The following is a 19,662-nucleotide window of genomic DNA, read 5'->3' on the forward strand; positions in this document are numbered from 1 at the left end:
TCCGGCGGCTCGCCGGTGCCGTGTCCGGCCCGTGCCGGCCCCGGGCTGAGGGCGCTGCGGGAGCGGCTGCCCGCGGTCTCCTTCCCGCCGGGGCCGGGCAGGAGCCGCTGCCGGAGCAGCGCTGGCTCGGCCCGGCTGCTGTGGGTGGGACAGAGGGGCTGCCCCGCGGCCGGGAGCGGGCGGGGAAATTCCCGTCGCCGGAGGTTCGTGTGCCCGGCGGAGAGCGAGGAGTCCTGTCAAAGTGACTTTATTGCCGAGCAGGGGCAGAGGCCGTGGGGCATTTGCCGTGCGCTCTCTGCCGTGCTCGTAGTCCGCAGCCTCCTTTTTATCCTCATTTTCCCGGCCGCATCTCCCTCTGCCTTTGCCCACCGGCTGAGTTCCTTGGAAGGTTCCGACTTCCCGATGCGCCTGGAGCCTGTCCTCGTTAATGTGCACCCTCCTTTTGTAGAACAGCCGATATTCATGGCTCTGTTAAGTCTTTGTTCTTCTCCTCGAAGTTCGGGAATGTAGCGGCACTTTGAGCAGCTGTCTGGGTCAATTTGGAACATTTATTGGAACTGATGGTTTCTCCCGTTACTTCCTTATCTACAAGTGCCCGGCCCTATCTCCAGGCAGATTCACTCCTTGAGTCTGTTTTGTTCTTCCCGGGTCCTCTTTGGTTTTGGAATTATTCTCGGTGCCCTCATTCCCTGTCCTTTTGTAGCCGTTTGTGGATCAGGAGGCCTGGCTGCCACCTGCATGCCCTGGCTCAGCTGCTGGATGAGCTGCACTGCCAAGGTGTGGAGCATGGTAAAAAGATGAGAGTTGCTGCAGCACAGAAGAGGAGAAGCAGCATTCCTTTAACCCCTGGTCTGCTGGGGAGCCGGGGAACCGTCTTTCATTTCCATCCTTTCCATGTTTGGACCAGTACATAAACTGCTCTCCTATTTCCTTTGTTAGCTTTTTTAGCAGTTTTCTCTTGTCATCTCTTTGCCAATATAAGTTTGAGTCATTTAGTTTTCCACAAACTCCTGTTTTTTCTGCACACAGATAATCTGATCCCATCCCCTCGTGAAATGTTGTGTTCCTCATTTCATGGCTTGGTCGGCAGGAAGGTCAGGAGTTGGAGCTGTCTGGTTGGTTCTTATTCCGAGGACAGCTTTTAATCTAATGATGCCATTGAAATGATAAATTGGTTCTCTGTCTCCTGATATGAATTTGTGAGAAAAGCCAATCACTTGGTTTTTAAAATATTAGAAGTATAATAGTAATAAAATGGTTAAAAAAAAAGGAATACAATTAGACTAATAAAAATTTAGAGTTAGGACAATTGCAAGACAATAAAAACAAAGACTTACAGATGTCTGGATGCTCTCTTGGGCACTTAAACCACAACAAGCATACCTTGTGAATAAAGGAATCACCCCTAAAAAAATAAACTATTGCATATTCATATATCCTTCATGGTTATGCATACATTCTATTTCAAACAAGAAACTCTGTCTGTTGTATGTCAGCTGTTTTTTTTAATCCCCACGGCATCCTCCAGAAATTAACAAGAAATTAACTTCTAGTAAGAAAACCATAAATTCCTCTTGTCTGGACAATTTATGTGTTCCTAGAGTGAATTTAGTTGTTCTCATTCCTTAAAGCTACATTTACCATACTGTTAAAATGTTAATACAGCACAACTAATCAATATAACATAATACATATAGTAACTGTCTGCACAGAGCCATATAACATGCATTTTCCACAAAATAATTTTGGTTCCCAGGGGCTGGTCCATGGTGTTGTAGGATTTGTTCTGGTGCCCCTTCATCTTTTTCCCATGTTTGGGCACTCCCTCAAACTGGGGCTGCATCAATTGATCATTTTTTTTCTTACTCCTGAACTTGTTATAGCAAAATCCCAGTGCTCTGATACACCCTGTACAGCACAGACAGTGACAGCAGATGTTGGAGTGGGCAGAGGGATGATCCCCCCCTTATTTTAGTGAAGTTTTCCCAACATTCTCCATTTGCTGTTTCCCTTTGCAGCTTCAGCCATTTCTGTTGCAGAGTCAGAGATCCTCAGCATGGGCTCTGCCTTCAGCTGTGCAGATTCCATCTGTGCAAGCAGGCAGAGCTTGGGGTGAGGGGCAGAGGGAATCAGCCAATTCCTGCCCCAGGCAAGAAGAGCCAGGTACATTGTCCCACTTTGCCCTGGCAGTGTTAATTTGCATTTCTAAAGTTCCTCCCGGGTGCCTGGAATGCAGCTTCTCTTCCACAGCAGCCTTCAGCAGCCTCACTTGTGCCCCCCCCACAACCTGCTGCTTTTTTTTCCCCCTTCAAATCATCTATTTATTGTTTATGAGTTAAAGGGTCACTTTTAAATCTCATCTAGTTTTGTAAATTTTGAAAAATTTCAATCATTTTGTTTTTAAAATTTTATAAGTATCATAATAATAAAATGGTTATAAAAATAATAATACAATTAGAGTAATACATTTTGGAGTTAGGACAATTACAAGACAATAAAAAGCAAAGAATTACAGACATCCCAAGAAAAGCATGACTTGTGAACAAAGGAATCACCCTTAAACCAATACACTTGTTGCATCTTCATACATCCTTCATGGTTATGCACACATTCTATTCTAAACAAGAAACTCTGTTGTATGTCAACTGTTCCCTTTAATCCCCTGGTGTCTTCAAGTCTGAGCAAGGCCTGAAGAAATTATCTTCTTCTGATAAGAAGCCATAAATTCCTCTCCTTTGGAAGATTTAGGTGTTCTTGGAAGGGAGCATCTCATTCCAAAAAAGAAAACTCCCCCCACATACATAATCTCTATTTTAACATTATGTTGTAACATAAAACTACACTTAATACGTACAGGAATTAATACAGCATAACTTTCTAACATTACATATATATTATTCATTGTAACATTTGCGAAAAGCCAATCTTAAATATGCATTTTTCACAATCCCACCTCTTAATCATTATAATTCATTTGGTTTGAGCAATATTTCTTATCCTCTTGCATTCTTTGGACTCTGTTGGTAATCAAATAAAACATGGGATTAAACAAAGAAGAAATATCAAAACACTTGTAACACATAAAAGGAAGAATCCTAATTTCTTCCAGCATCCCATTCTCAATACATTACCCCACTTCTTAGTTTTTAACATTATTTTCTCATTTTTGGACTGATACCTGGGTCATAATTTTTTTCTGATATCCTTTTTTTTTTCCAGGATGACATCCTCATTGCCATCTATTTTTAACAATCTGTACACCCCATTCTTTAGCCAATAAATAGCATAAAGCCAACATATTTTAACACACTGCAGGTGATGTTTGGCTTTGCAGACTCAATATTAATTCCAATGCCTGAGCAGCTTTGTTTATTATCTTCTCTATAACTGCTTGGAGTCATTTAATATGACTCAGGATATAATTTGGGGTTAATACAGAGCTAGACTGCTGTGCTTGTTTTACCTTTTGTTTACTAATTGTCTCTTTACAGAATCTTGGACTATATTTCTAAGATCAAATGTAAAACAAATCCATCTCTCTCCTTTTGGACATTCCATGCCCCAAGTATTACTACTTTTCCCTAAGTTCTTTGTAATGTGATAATTTTCCCCCTTTTTCCTGCAGGTACTTAATTTGGATGGGTTATAACAGTGGCTGTTGACATGGGGGTGTGTACCAAAAAGGAACTTTGGTTTCTTTTCATGTAACACTTTCTGTAGCATTTGTGACACGATCTTGCTGCTATCTCAGAAAGGAAAAGACAACAAATGAGAGACAGAAACAGGAATGACAGAGGTCTGGCATGGCTTATACCCCCACCTCCCCTGCCTGTGGGGTTGCTGCCCACAGCAGGTACGTGTGATCTTCTCGCTGGTGAGTACAGTGCTCAATCCAGGCTTGCCCTCTGTTTCCCTTGTCACTCCTTTTTTACTCATTTCCAGGCAAATTGTTTTTGACACCTTTTAACTGTGGTTTCCCACCATTCCTCAGGTATCTCTCAGTCCACAGGCACTGATAATTCCCATCTACAAAACAGAGTTATTACTTCAGTTGGTTTGGGTTCTCTCTGTCTAGGGGATTGATTCAGTACTGATACCTCTTGCAACGAGAACATAGATTTTGTGAACTATAACACCAATTATTCCCATAATTTTAATATTCACTTGTAACCCAGCTAGCGTGTCCAGTATTGGGATGAATCACATAAAGTATACAGTATAGCACTGATGGCAATTTCCTTTCTTCCCTGTACAAGTCACTGGCTAAGGCCAGACTATAAGAACTCTTGACTCAAACACTCCCGATCCTCCTGTTTGAAGTGGCAGTGTTCCTCTGCCAAGGAGGTGTCGGAGGCGTCTCAGGGCTTATTCAGGCAGGGCTTAGAACCAGTGATGCAAGCTTTGCCTTATTTCTCAGTTAGGTGTTATTCTTTGTACCTGCCTTGGATCATGTGGGTCTTCCCAAACCATTACCACCCAGTCCTGGTTGAAAGTCAATTTGGTGTCACCCGGTTTAGATGTGATAGTCCATTCCTCACGTTTCTTCACAAAATCTTTTATTTTGCTGTCATGAATTCACCCTCTTTTCCATGGTTGGGATTGCTGCTTCATTGGTATCTGGAAAGGACTTCTTAATAGCACAGTGTTAAAAGAAAAACAATACTGCATTAACTTTTACCATTAGTTTTCTTCAAAACTTTCTGGGTTTAACTAAAAACTTTTTCTATAGCTGCTTCTTCTTCTTGTATCCAGCTGTGCTAATTCCTGCAGAGGCCAATTCTTCTTCCTGTGAGCTATAAGTAGTTAAAAAAAGACTAGCCCAAATTTAACACAAGATGTATCACATCTCTTGGTTTTTTGCTTTTTAGGCAACATCTAACTGTTTTAGTCTTACAGACACATTCTTCAGAGCAAAACTCTCCTTTGCTTCACAACAAAAATCAGAAGGAAAAAAAAGAAGTCTTGTTTAAAAAAATAAACCACATTGTGAGAGTCAGCGACCTCTGCTTTGATCTTATCTGTATTGGTGGTCCAGCTCTCCCTGTTTTTCACAGCTTTGGTTTTGACTCTGTCCTTGTCACTCCCCTCCCCTTGTTGTCACTCTGTCTAGCAGGAATGGGGGAGAACTTACAAATATCGACAGTATGGGGACTTTGGGGTGTATTTCGCTCTCCCTCTCTGTCTCTTTTTATTTCTCCTTTTCTCTCTCTTTCGCTCTCTTTTTCTCTCTTCACATTTCAACATCCACATTGCAATATCAGTCCACTTTCTAACATTAATCCTACATCCTGGAGACGTGAGTCTGCCAATCACCTCTCCCCCCTTTTTCAACTTCCTTACAAATTAAATTACTTTTGTTATGTGTGTTCTGCAGGCCTGTAATTCACGGCACCCTCCGCCAAGGGCTACCAGCTACCCACAGCTGACAGTGCTAAAACTAAAGACTTATTTTGCTGTCACAATTTTCCAGTCACAAGCTTGAAAGGGTTGTAGGAACAAGGTAAACAACAACTTACTTCCAAAGTGACCTTGCCTGCACTAAAAAATTTAAGGCAATCCTTGTTCATGCAATTTAATTTGCAAAGAAGCCAAGGTTTGATTTGGGAAGGGCATCTGAGGACACAGAGCATGAGTTTTACCAATCTATAATTTGAAGAGGGAATAGACAAAATGTGGATACAGTGGGGGAGACAGCAAGTAAGGAATTTATCTCTGCAATACTCTCTTTTTGACTGCCAGGAAACACTCTCTGAAGAGGTTTCTACAGTACAAAAAATAACTGGATGGGAAGAGGCACTCCTGAATTTAAGCTTTGATGTCAAAGTAGGAAACTGCCCCTGAGCACTGCAGTGCTGGAGCACCCTGCCTGCAAACTCACCAGAGGCAAGCCACTGCTGCCACGCTGCAGGGCTGCCTGCAGCACAGAGGGAACCATGGCCAAGCCCTCCCTGCAGGCCTGGGTAATCCACACAAGGAATCACAATTGCTTCATAGCTCTCTAACTCATTCAAGAAATAGGAAACCATAGTAAACAGAGATCTCCCTCACCATCTTTTTCATATGTCTCTGTCACACACCCACTGTGATGCTGAAAGTAACAAATTAACAGTTTACAGTAGAAGATACTGAAATTTTTCTTCATCTAGCTTTGTAGGTTCCCTTTTCTATATGTAGCCACCTCCCATTCTGGGAAAAAATGAGCACTATTTTTTTACAAGTGTTTTGTATGCACAACTTGAATTGCTGTTCTAGATGCACTGCAAGTAGTTAGCACTTCCAGAAAAACTAACAAACAAACAAAACAAAAAAACTAAGAAAGCAAAATACATTTGGGTACTTGAAAAAGGACTGGTTGGAAGGAAAAATGTTTCTCATTGACCTACCAAGCAGCTGGTGTTACCTTTAGTTTAACTTTACACACTGAGAACACTTGATTGAACAGCCTGCATTGACTCAAATTAATAGCAGGTTTTGCTATGTCACAGCTGTAAGCTAGTTTTTCAATCCTAGAGTACAGTAAATTATGTATTTCAAGATAAAAATCACAATGCAAATTGGAAGAAATTTAGTACACAATTAATTTACCTCCAAAAGTCAGTTTACGACTTTCCTCTACCAGGATTACAGAAGCTGCTATAGCTTGAATACACACTGGCCAGCCTTGATTTACTGGATCCCACATCTTTGATAAATAAGCCACGGGTCTCTTTACTCCTCCCCACTCTGGAAACAAAACCCTATGAGCTACCCCCCTTTCTTCATTTACATACAAATGAAAGGGTTTTGCTAGTGCAGGTAAGCTTAAAGTTGATATTGGGGCTAGTTTTAACTTCATTTTTCTTAGTTTTTCATTATCCTTTTTGGTCCATTTTATATCATTTCCCTCTGTCAATTTTTTTATTCAAAAATTTTACTGCCTGTGTATATCCTTCAATCCACAATCTATAATATCCCAATAATCTGAGTATCTTTCTGATTTCCCCCTTTGAAGGGGGAGGGGGAAGGGATAGAATCCCTGTGTTTCATTCTGGGTTGAGCTTTCAACTACCCTTCCTAATCAAGTGTCCAAGATATTTTAACTCTGATTCTACAAATTGCAGCTTCCCTTTTGATACCTTTAATCCTTTTTCCCCAAGAAAATTCAAAAGCTTTATAGTAGCCTCTCTAACTTCAGCTTCAGCTTTCCCAGAAAGTAAAAGATCATCTATGCATTAGATAACTTGTATTCCAGGGGGAGTGGGGAATGTTTGTAGTATTGTTTCTAAAGCTTGTCCAAATAAGTTTGGGGATTCTGTAAAGCCCTGTGGTAGTTTTGTCCATCTTAATTGCTGTTTTCTCCCAGTTAGTGGGTCCTTCCATTCAAAAGCAAAGATAACTTGCTCTCCTGGGCTAATGGGCAAGCCCAAAAGGCATCTTTAAGGTCCACTACACTAAACCACTGATGCTGGGGAGGAACTTTACTGAAAAGAGTATAAGGATTTGGTACCACTGGATAGCGGGTCTGAGTTCTTTTGTTAACCTCCCTTAAGGCTTGTACCAGTCTATAGCTCCCATCAGGCTTCTTTACTGGGAGTATTGGGGTATTATGGGGAGACATACAAGGTTCTAATGTCCCATCCTTTATTAGTCCTTCTATTACTGGCTTTAAACATTCCCGTCCTTCTAAAGATACAGGATACTGCCGTACACGTATGGGACAATTTTTTTTTCCTCAATTGTAATCTTTATGGGGTCAATATTTAATCTTCCCCTATTTCCCTCCCCAGCCCAAACTTCCTTGTTAATTCTTCTTCCATCCTCCTGGCCTAGTTTTAAAAGTCTACCTGTCATCTTCCCATGTTTTGGATCAACCCCTATTCGTAATTTCACTTGTAAATCTTGTCCCAATAAATTGCTACCTGCTCCTGGGACCAAGAAAACATCCCTCATCCAAAATCTAGTTTCTCCCTCTATTGCCACATTTTTAATAATGGGTACTGTGAAACTCTCTCCTTTTGCTCCTGTTACTTTTAGAGTATCTTTGCTTACACTATAACCTTTTGGAATATTTAACATAAAGGTTCTTTTTGCCCCTGTGTCTACTACAAATTCCAATTCTTCTTCTTGGGGACCCACTCTTAAAGTTATCTCAGCATTCCCCACCTGGACCCACCTGCGCCCCCCCCTCGGCCCCATGGCCCCCGCGAGGGGAATTTGGGGAGGTGGGAGTGGGGCAGCGCCAAGGCCGGGCCCCCCCGCGCTGTCCTGGCGGGAGCGGCTGCAGTGGGGACCGAGTGCGGGCGGGAGCGGCCGAGAGCCCAGCGCTGCCCCAGCCCGACCTGCCCCAGCTCCATCCCTGCCCCTGCGCTGGGATGCTGTGGGGCTGGGGGGAAGAGGGAGCCGGCAGTGGGTGCTGGGCCTGGGGCCAGGAGGAGAAGGGAAGGAGAAGCAGGCTTGAGGAACAAAATGGTCAAACAATATAGGTGGCAGGAGAGGGTGGGATTGTGCAGGAGAAGGAGGAATAGCAGGAGGAAGAGGAGTGTGAGGAAGACCAGGGACACAAGAGGAGGAGGAGGAGCAGAAAGAGGAAGCAGCAGAAGGTTCCACCACTCGCTGTGTCTGCAGCCTCCCCCCAGCCCCAGGAGCGCTGCTCCCCCCACATGCAGCAGGTGACTATGGAGATGGATCCACGATCTTCACGGGGTGAATCTTGGTGTTTCTGAGCTTCATCTGTGTCTTGAAGTTTGTGGGATTTTTGGGCTGGAACTTCGTGTTTTGGAGGTTCTTACAGACACAAGATTCCCAATGACTTCCTGAGATGAACTTGGGCAAGGAGGAACCTCCAGTCCAAGGTGCTCTTCTCTTGTTTTTCCCTCAAACCAGGATTTGTCATTTCCAGGGCGTGGCTGGATGGAGGAGGAGGAAAAGCCCCGGAGATGCTGCAGGAGGAGGAGCTGCAAACCCAGCCCAGGGAGCTGCGGGGAGGAAAGAGCCCCCCTGAGCCAGGAAGGCGGGCGGAGATCCAGCCGGAGCTCGGAGCTGGTGCAGAAGCTTCATGGCAGGGAGAAGCCCCACAAGTGCTTGGAATGTGGGAAGGGTTTCAGCCGGAGCTGCCACCTGATCCGGCACCAGAGGATCCACACTGGGGAGAGGCCCTACGAGTGTGGGGAGTGTGGGAAGAGTCTCAGAGACAGCTCGGACCTGGTCCGGCACATGGTGATCCACACTGGGGAACGGCCCTACGAGTGCTTGGAATGTGGGAAGAGATTTGGGTGGAGCTCACACCTGCGAGCACACCAGCGCATCCACACTGGGGAGAGGCCCTACGAGTGTGGGGAGTGTGGGAAGAGGTTTCAGAGAAGCTCCCATCTCCTCCTACATGAGCGGATTCACACAGAGGAGAGGCCCTACCGCTGCCCCGACTGCGGGAAGGGCTTCAAGGAAAACTCCAGCCTCACTTTGCACCAGCGCATCCACACTGGGGAGAGGCCCTACGAGTGTGGGGAGTGTGGGAAGAGGTTTCGGACCAGCTCCCATCTCCTCAGTCATGAGCGGATTCACACAGAGGAGAGGCCCTACCGCTGCCCCGACTGCGGGAAGGGCTTCAAGCACAACTCCAGCCTCACTGAGCACCAGCGCATCCACACTGGAGAGAGGCCCTACGAGTGTGGGAAGTGTGGGAAGAGCTTCATAGACAGGTCTGGCCTGATCAATCACCAGGTGGTCCACACTGGGGAACGGCCCTATGAGTGCTTGGAATGTGGGAAGACCTTTGGGTGGAGCTCATACCTGCAAGCACACCAGCGCATCCACACTGGGGAGAGGCCCTACGAGTGTCCCCGGTGTGGGAAGAGGTTTCACACCAGCTCTGATGTCCTCAGACATGAGCGGATTCACACAGAGGAGAGGCCCTACCGCTGCCCCGACTGTGGGAAGGGCTTCAAGCAAAACTCCAATCTCACTGTGCACCGGCGCATCCACACTGGGGAGAGGCCCTACGAGTGTGGGAAGTGTGGGAAGAGTTTCTCCAGGAGCTTTCACTTGACCCAGCACCAACGGAGGCACCACTAAGGGAAGCCCTGTGAGTGCCCCACATGAGGGAAGAGCTTGGAGTGAGGGAAGAGAGTGAGGGAAGAGCTTGGTGTGCTGCTGCAGCTCCATCCCCCATGGGAGGATCCGGGCTGGATGATCCCCAGTGACCCCCGTTGGGCAGAGCCCTGGTGTCCCCGTATGGGGAATAAAACAGAGAGTAAAGCAATGGAGCTGATAAAGGGGCCCGATATCTGAGGCCTGACTGAGCAGAAACTGTGGGAGACACAGACACAGTTTCAGTCTCCCTGGGCAAGAAGTGACCAAGCAACATGGTGTGAGACTTTGTGATAAGATAAATGTTCCCAGGTTACTGGATGTCACCAAGAATGTGAAACCAATGGGAAATTGTTACCAAAAACAGAGCCCTCTATAAGCCCCATACAAGTAAATCCCTGTATAAACACCTGGTACACTCAATAAAATTGTCTGTGGTCTAAACTGGGATGTCCCCGTCTCTCCATGGTGGATAACCCTGTTGTGGGTGATCCCCGTTGGGTGGGGGAAGGTGCTGGAGGGATTTCTTTCCCTTCTCCTGGTGCTGCCGTGGTTTGGTTGGTAATAAATTCCCTCCCTGTGCCCAGGCCGGGTCTGTTGTCCCCGTGCCGGTGCTCGGGGCGGGATCTCTCCCGTTCCTTCTCTGCACTGCCGGGCCTCTCCTCAGCCAATGAGAGAACGCGGTGGAGAAGAGTCAGCCAATGAGAGCGAGCGGGGCTGATGACTCACCAGTTGCCGGGCAGACCCGCAGCAGGCAGTGTTCCCCACCTGGACCCGCCCTCCCTGCCCAGGGCCGGCCCCGCCGTGGGGTCCCCCCAAGTCCCTCCCCAGTGCCCCCATGAACTGGGCTGGGTTTAACTGGGAAGCTTTACTGGGAACACTGGGAGCAGGCGGGCAGGGGTAGAGTGACAGCAGGGCTGGGGGCACAGGATCCCCCAAAATCAGCGTGGGGATAGAGCGGGGCGTCCCGGCAAGGCCCGAGGCCACGGGGAGCGGCTGCGGCCGCCGGCGGCTCAGGAGCTCTGTGGGCAGAGAAAAGGGGGTGACACCGGGCTGGGGGCCCAGCGTAGCACACACATTCCAGAGGAGGGGGGACACGACTCACGGGACCCCCCAGACTCTCTTGCACAGGTAGAACCCGATCCCCCGTGCCAGGAAGACAAAACCGAACTCGGGAGTCTCCAGTTCCTGTCAGCATCTTGCTGCGGCAGCATCCAGCAGCATCTCTGGGGGGTCCAGAGGGGTCAGGATCTCCCAAAAACTCTCACAGACACCCAGGCCCCTCCAAGCACCCTCCAGGTCACTCCCAGCCCACTTAGGATCCCCTGAAACCTCCCTCTTGATCCCTTCCTGACCTCCCCAGGACCCACCAAAGCCCCTCCTGTCCCTCTCAGGATCCCACAGCCTCTTTCCAGTCACCCCCACTGCCCCAGGACCCCCAAATCCTCTCCCAGTCTCTTCCCAGTGCCCACCAGGACCCCCAGAACCCCATCCCACCCTCCCCAGTATCCTTCAAACCCCTTCTTAGCCCTTCCAAACCCCCAACCTCGTCTCCCAGTTGAAACCAGGCTCTCTCCATCTCCCTCCCAGGTGCTCCCAGCACATCCCAGTGGCTCTCCCAGCACCCCCAGTTCCTCCCCCGTACCCCAGTTCTGGCTCACATGGTGTTCCAGACTGAGGTGAGCCCGCCCTGGGCTGGGGTTTCCAGCAGCACCAGGAGCTGGTGGGTCCAGTCCCCGTTGGGGACCACGTCGGTGGCCACCACAGAGAGCTCCTGCTGGCCCTGGAACCACCTCAGCTGGATGGGAGCAGGCGGCCGGGGCCGGGCCGGGAGCTCGAGGGCAGCAGAGAGATGGACACGCTGGGGGGCACTGGGAGAGAGTGGGTGTAATAAATAAAAAGGTCGTTGTTCATCAAAATGAGTGTTAAAGGAGACAAGAATTTGAACTGAGTAGGGAATGCAACTAGCATAGAAGACTGTGTAACTAATTATATACAAGTTAACTTTTAGGCCAAGGACAATCTGCAAGGAAGATGAGGAGCCTACATTCCTATGACCACCAAGGCAGAAAAAAAGACCCCCAGCAACCAATTGCACCGGCACAGAGTGCATCGAGAGAAAATACGTCAACCGGAAATAAAAAAGGGACTATAAAAACAAAAAGGTCAAAGGGGGAAGGTGCTCCGTGGCAGAGCAGAGGCTCCCTGGCAGCCCAGCGCTGTTCTTTTGCTTAATACCGCTTGCTTAATTAATTCTTGTTAATTGATTTATCTATAATTAGCCTCCCCAGTTGAATTTGTCCATAACAAATTTGGTGCCGTGACTCGGATAAGGGCGACCGGGTGGGAATTCCTAATCAGGGAGGCGCCCCGCTGCCTCTGCAGCGGCCCTGGTGCAGGCTTTTCCTTCCCAGACCCTTACCGACGAACCCAAATTCGGTATTGAGCACAAGGGATACCGGTAACCCCGTAATCTTCGTGCACGAAGCCGGGCGAAGACGCAGGACAGCGTGAGTATAAAAGTGGGGATCCGCTGGGTTGGGCTGGGATCCCAGGACATAACGCGTGAGACGTCCTTGTAGGACGAGGCACGGGCAGAGCTCTGAGTAGTGCGGTTTGCAGAGCCCGCGAGGGGCTGGGCACCAACAGGGGCCGCGAGTGTGTGTGTGCCTGAAGGTGTCCTGGGAGATGGGACAGAGGAAAAGCAAGCCCTCTGCTTCCATGGGGACGGGGACCCCGGTAACGCTTCCCCAGATCCCCCCTGACAGTCCGTTAGGTCTAATGATAAAATCTTGGGATGAATATCCTTCAAGGAAAGGGAAGGATAGGGCAAAAATGATACATTATTGTATAAAAGTATGGGGAGGAAAACACATCTGTAGTGATAATTTATTTTGGCCAGTGTTTGGAAACTTGAAAGACTGGATTTTCCAGGCATTAAACATTTACGTAAATTCTAAAGAACCTTTTGATATGGAAGAGAGCAAGTATGCTGCTCTCTGGATAGTGGGGGAAACAAGAGCAAAACTTTTTGCCTGAAGCACCCAGGGAGGGAAAAAGAAAAATAAAAAGCCTGAGGAAGTTCCAACTGCACCCCCTCTACCATACATACCTCCCCCGCCTCCACCCCCACCAGCACCACCCACAGTCTACCCCGATTTAGATCAAGGGGGAGATTTTGAGAACCAAGAGGTAGAAATCCCAGAGCCGGTCCCTGAAGAAAATCGCTGTGTTACTCGTAGTCTAACAAGGGGGGAAAGAGAAAGGGAAGGGCAAGCTCTATATCCATGAAGGGAAGTAGCTTTGGGAATGATCCCTAACCCCAGTGCTGGTCAGCAGGGACAACCAACCCAAATTCTGGGAATAGGTCATGTGGAGGTACCTCTCAACTCAGGAGATGTGAGGGAGTTCAAGAAAGAAATGGGAAATATGGGCCAAATCTTAAAGGAATTTTCTGACCCTATAGCCTGGGACTTCCCATGTGAACAAATTCAGAATCCAGCTGAGGTGGCAAGGTACCTGAAAGAGAAATGCCATGATAAGTCTAAGGAGAAAAGTATCATTGCAGTGAGCTGGGCCCTGGCATGTGCTTATCACACCCTGCTAGATACTGTAGGGCAGCAGACAGAGGAAGGGGGGCAGGGAGATAAATCAGCAGCGATCCCAGTCACTCAGGCTGCAGCCAACAGCCCCGGCTGGAAGCCAGCAGCTAAACCAGACAGTGAGCCTAAGCCAGCAGCTAAACCAGACACTGAGCCTAAGCCAGCAGCTAAACCAGACTGTGAGCCTCAACCAGTGGCTGTTGCTACGAGCACAATGGGCCAATGATGCCTCAGGCCATCAGGGCAGAGATGCCACCTACAAGTGGGCACGAGACCGAGGGGTGGATCTAACCATGGACAGTATTTCTCAGGTGATCCATGACTGTGAGACCTGTGCTGCCATCAAACAGGCCAAGCAGGTGAAGCCCCTGTGGTATGGTGGGCGGTGGTCCAAGTACAAGTATGGGGAGGCCTGGCAGATTGACCACATCACACTGCCCCAGACACGCCAAGGCAAGCACTACGTGCTGACCATGGTAAAAGCCACCACTGGATGGTTGGAAACCTACCCTGTGTCTCATGCTACAGCCCGTAACACCATCCTGGGCCTTGAAAAGCAGGTCCTGTGGAGGCATGGTACCCCTGAGAGGATTGAGTCAGACCATGGGACTCATGTCAAGAACAGCCTTATCAACACCTGGCCTAGGGAACATGGCATTGAGTGGGTGTGCCACATCCCAAACCATGCCCCAGCTGCAGGCAAAGTGGAGAGGCACAATGGACTGTTAAAAACCACCTTAAAAGCATTGGGTGGGGGATCTTTCAAAAATTGGGAGCAGCATTTAGCAAAGGCCACCTGGTTAGTTAACAGCTGAGGTTCCACCAATCGAGCAGGTCCTGCCCAATCTGAGCCCCTAAGTATAGCAGATGGAGATAAAGTCCCAGCGGCACATGCCAGAGGTTTATTAGGGAAATCAGTGTGGATCAATTCTGCCTCGAGTACAGACAAACCCATTTGTGGGATTGTCTTTGCTCAGGGACCAGGTTGTACATGGTGGATAATGCAGAGAGATGGAGCAACACGATGTGTACCTCAGGGAGATCTGATTGTGGGATGAGACTCATGGCAAAAATCCCTGTTTGCTGGATGTTGCTGCCAGTGTCTGTGCAAGAAAACACACAGACGTGAGACAGAAAGAAATGGGTACGTGTCAAAGGTTTGAGCAAGTGAAAGATAGAAGTTTTAACTTGATGGAATTTTTACATGATGTTGAAGATATGGAGATAAGGGGTGGAATGTCCAAGGGTGACATTATGGTGTTTGTATCTGCAATCATGTGTTCTGTTTATGTTTGATATTCTGTTTTGTGCTTTCAGAACTGACTCTGAAAGTGAAGGTCTGTTTTGCCTTGTTATCAGCCGGCTCAAGTCGCCCCATGATCTGCTGTCTAGAAGAGGCCAGTGCTGGCTGGCTTGCTTTGCTTTGCTTGCTTCTGCTTTTGCCTTTGCTTCCCAGTTAGTTTAGCTGAGCAGTCCAGTTCTTTCCCTGGACTGTTTCTTTTCCTTTCCTCTTCCTGGATACCATCCAGCCTGCTCCGGACTGGGATCTGGGAAACCCCAAGGAACACCAGAAGCCTGCATTTTCTGATCTGCAGCAGCCATCCCCAGTGCCCGGAGCAATCCCCAGCACCCAGACCCGGGCGACCACTCCCAGGAGGCACTTTCTGGATTTGTCATCTCTGCAGAGTGGTGAAAGAGTTTTTTGGCATCTGGTGTTGTTCATTTTTTTAGTGCTGGGAAGGGGTTTTTTTGTTAAATAAACAGGTCTTTTTCCACTTCTCTCAGATAAAATTTTTTCCCAAACCAGGCGGGTGGGCAGGGGTCGTGGGGGTTTGTTTTCTGGGGGCTACTTCCAGAGGTTTTTCTCCCAAATTTTCCCTAAACTAGGACATCTCTGGTCTGTCTCTGGATTTTCTTGTGGGCATGGGCATCCCTGTTGGCTGTGTGCGGCCCCCGTGATGTTCAGGACTTGTGCCTGGAGGGTTCTGTGGTGGGTTGAAGGGAGCTGCTGAGGGGCTGCCAGGTGCCTCTGGCACACCACCCTGAGAGCATCCGGTCTCGTCTGATCTCGGAAGCTGAGCAGGGTCGGGCCCTGCTGCTGCTGGGGGCAGCAAGGACGATGTCAAGGATGACAACCTCTTGCTCCACCTGACCAGCGGCAGGCTGAAGATGGTGGACTTTGATTCTGACATCTCCTTCAAAGCCAGGTTCCACAGGGAATTTGCAGATGAGTCCACACGCAGGGGGATGCTCCCAGATTTGGGCATTGCACAGCCTGGCTGGGAACCAAAGGTTTCCCCTTTGCTGGGGCGGATGCAGCTGATCCTTCAGTCGGCTGCCAGGCTGCTTTTGGCAGGGCTGGGGCATGGGCTGGGGTGGGTACGAAATGGGAGTGGGCTCCTGGCCCTGCCAACAGCCCCCAGCACCCACCGTGCCCCGGGCTGGGGCTGGGCTGGGGCAGCCAACCCGACACAAACAAACCCCCATGGTGGGAGCAGAGGTGGGACTCCAGACCCTGTGCAGGGGCTGCTTTGCTTTGCAGGCAAGGAAGGGCTTGGGCTGCTCCACTGCCCTTGTTTGCTTTGGGATCACCATGGGGGCCGTGCAGGGGAAGGGAGAAAGCCTGGGATTCCCTTACCCATGGTGGGTTTTTCCCTGGCATGCAGGGGTTGGGCCTTCCTTAAGGCCCTGACAGAGATAAGATCTTTGACCTTTTTTCTTGTTCCCCTTTTTGTCTGTAATCTATTTTCAATAATTTGATGTTTGTCTTTCTAGAGGAAGTGTTTCAGGTGGGGTCCAGTCTGGATCAGGACGTGCTTGGGAGCAGCTGCGGCGTGGATGGGCCGTGCCCTTGGAGAAGGCTGAGGGCATCGTTTGGGAGCAGCTTTTCTTCCAGCGGGGGATGGCGTGAGGTGGGTCCTGTCTGCTGGGGATGGTGGGATCAGAGCTCTGGGGAGATGGCAGCGAGCACAGGAGCGTCCTGCTCTGGGCAGCTGCTGAGGGCTGGAGGTGCCGTGGCTGGCTGCAGGCTGGGCACATGTCCTGCCCTCCTGCTCTGCTCCCAAAGGCAGCAGTGATGGGCAGCTCTGGGCACAGCTCTGGCACGGCCAGCATGGCCTGGGCACCGCGGGCGGCTGGGACAAGGGGACAGGAGCCTTCAGCTGACGGGGCTTTCTGGTTTCTCTCCTTGCAGCCGGGCTCTGCGGGTGCTGAGGCTGCTCTGGGCTCTGCCAGGGCCCTGCTGGAGCTCAGCACCGGGCTGCAATCAGCCAAAGGAGAAATGGGGTGACCTGCAGCACAGACTGGCTTGAGCATTTCAGCAACACTGGTCAAGTCTGCAGAGTGCACACCTCCAAGAGAAAACATGCAGCCACCCAAAAAATAAACTTGTTCAATAACTTCTGAAATTAAATCAATCTGGGATGACCCCAAATGACTTTTTGCAGCTTGCTCAAGCAGCAGCTCAGCCCTTCTCTGAACTGTTCTCTCCCCCACCTGCCTTTTACTTCCCAACTGCTCCCTCTTTTCCCCCAGTGAGTTCCCAGCCCATTCCAGTCTCCATCACACTGTTGTGTTCCTTGTTGCCCCTCACCATGAGGAAGGCTGAGCCCCAGACTTAGGGACTCATCCTGTCACTGGCAGAGAAACAGCAATGTCTCAGAGGTCTGGTGGGATTTTAGTGTCATTCATAGCTGCTCTCCAGCCCCGAGCTCTCCTCACTGCTGAGTTCCTGCTCCATTTTCCTCGTCCTTGCAGCAGGATGAGCTCTGTGAATCCCCTGGAGCCTCCCCACTCTTCCCAGCCCACGCACCCACCTCAGTTAGGCTGAAGCTGCAGCTTCTCTGTCCCCTCTGGCACACCAGTGCAGTCCCCTGTGCGGGGAGCCCCAGCCCCAGAGCACAGCACTCAGCAGTGCAGTCGGGGCTGGAGCAGCTGCCCTGCAGCCCTGCCTTGGCTCTTTGTGGCAGGGAATGCTCCCTGTTTGCAGCTGTCCCTGCAGGATGGCCCCAGGGCAGAGCCCAGCCGGGCTCCCACTGCAGCCCCTGAAGCTTGGGGCAGACAGTGGTCCCAGAGCTGAGGTTCACGGGGAGCTCCCGGAGCTGTGCCTCGCACTCTGTTGCCGTGTCCCCGTGCAGGCTGGCTTGTACGGGGTGAATGTACCAGCCCTGCTTTGACTGACAGGGGCCTGGCCCATCACATCTCTCCCAAGGCTGCAGGCATTGCCCAGGCCAGAATCTGAAGGCGCACAGAGATCAGAGCAGTGAAATCATCCAGACTGGGTTTTCAAAGGCCCTTTAGAAGGAAGGGCTTGAGAATAAATGTGCTCTGTTTGCCTCACGAACATCGGGGTGAGTGGTCTCTTTGGCTCCAACCCACTTTCCTCCCCGAGCCAACATTACCCACTCCCTCACACGTCCCCCCCGTGCCTTCCCACTGCCTTGTCCTGTCAGGGCTTCCGCAGCCCCTCATCCCTTCGTGGCCCCGTCCCCTCAGGGTCTCCCCAGCCCGGCCAACCTGCCCGGCAGCAGCGCCGCAGCCCCACAGGAGCTCCAGAGGAGCCCCACCAAGAGGCACCTGGGAGCCCTCAGCAATCCAGCCAGCAACACACGGGCAGGAGGACACGGATGGCGCTTCCTGCCTGGGACAGGGCTTGTGGCCATCTCCAGGCACCACTCTCACAGAGATCCCCACAGCTCCAGCCCCTGCCCATCTGCTCTGTGGGCAGCACAGAGGCTTTGGCAGAATCACCAAAGGCCAAGGGGCTTGTGGCCATTTTCCCTGCAACCCTGCAAGCCTGGGCAGCTTGCTGAGCCCAGGAACCCTTTTGTCCCTCTACCCCTAGGCCCTGCAGAGCCTGGGCAGCCAAAGAAAGATCCTGGGAGTCTGTCTATACACATCCTATATTTAAAGCAAAAGAAAAACAAAAAGAAATAAAAGAACAATCTTAAAGAAACTAAACATTCCTGCTGGCTCGGGTGGCCCCAGCAGACAGAGCCTCTGGGATCAGCTCTCTGCAGAGCTCCAGCAGCGCAGCCAGCCGAGCCCCGACAGATGAGGCCGTCTCCTCCATGCCCTGCAGAGCCGATCCTGCAGGTTGTCAAAGATGGAATATGGAGCTCTCTCTGCTTCCTGGAGGATGCACAATGTTTGTACTGCCAGGCTTGCGACGGTGACGCTGGTGTCATTTTCCATGCCTTCAAGGGCTGGAAGAGAGAGGAACAGAGCCATGGTCAGTTCCCACATCTGAGGGGACCCGAGGGGACTCTGTGCCAGGGCCATCCCAGCCGGCTCTGGCCATGGCCAGCAGGGAGCAGGGACCAGCTGGATCAGCCCGAAGCTGCTGGCCACGAATCCCCCAGGTGCCCTGAAAGCTCTGTGTGCTCTGCCCACGCCGGCCCTGGTCCGCACAGGGAGCAGAGCCCTCCGCAGCCGGGGCAGGGCTCGCAGCTCCCCAGGCAGCCCCCGCTGGCAGCCCGCTGCCCTCACTCACCCTCAGAGAGGAGCTGGAGCTCTTCCTTCCTCCCCCTCAGGTGCCGCCCGGCCGTCCCTGGGAACACAGAGCCTGTCAGGCCCAGGGCACAGCTCCCTGCCAGCGGCTCTGCCAGCCCTGTGCCCACACGCCCTCCTGGCCCGGCTCGTGGCTCACCCATGAACCTGACGGCCGCCTCTCGCAGGGGCTCCTGTGGGCTCTGCAGGTAGGGCAGGGCCCGGCGCAGGTGCTCGGCCACGCTGCTGCTGTCCTCTGCCAGCTGGAGAGAGCGACAGGAGGGAAGGGTTGGCCCCGCAGCCCCCCGGGCCGGGGCTCCATGGGCACCCGGCTGGGGCTGCAGGAGCCTGGAGCAGAGCCTGCGCGGCCTCGGGCTGCAGCAGCGGGCAGGGGCACAGCTGCCAGCCCGCACACCGAGCACCGCGCTCAGGGGCTGCACCAGGCTGGGGCTGCGGCTTCCCGGCCCTCCTTACCAGGCACTCGGGGAACTGCCATAGCTTCTGGTTC

General features: G+C 50.8%; 2 protein-coding genes across 2 annotated transcripts in view; both read left to right on the forward strand.

The window, feature by feature from the left end:
• Positions 1-19,662, forward strand: part of LOC144247634 (uncharacterized) — a 748,886-nt gene that overhangs the window by 691,066 nt on the left and 38,158 nt on the right. The window lies entirely within an intron of this gene.
• LOC144247632 (uncharacterized) overlaps positions 1-19,662 on the forward strand; it is a 375,628-nt gene that overhangs the window by 317,808 nt on the left and 38,158 nt on the right. The window contains 1 exon segment of the mRNA XM_085565237.1: positions 9,031-10,040. Coding sequence (XP_085421363.1) covers positions 9,031-10,040 — 1,010 coding nt within the window.

This window comes from Lonchura striata, chromosome 35 (genome assembly GCF_050655825.1).
Source record: "Lonchura striata isolate lonStrDom1 chromosome 35, ASM5065582v1, whole genome shotgun sequence".
NCBI lineage: Eukaryota > Metazoa > Chordata > Aves > Passeriformes > Estrildidae > Lonchura > Lonchura striata.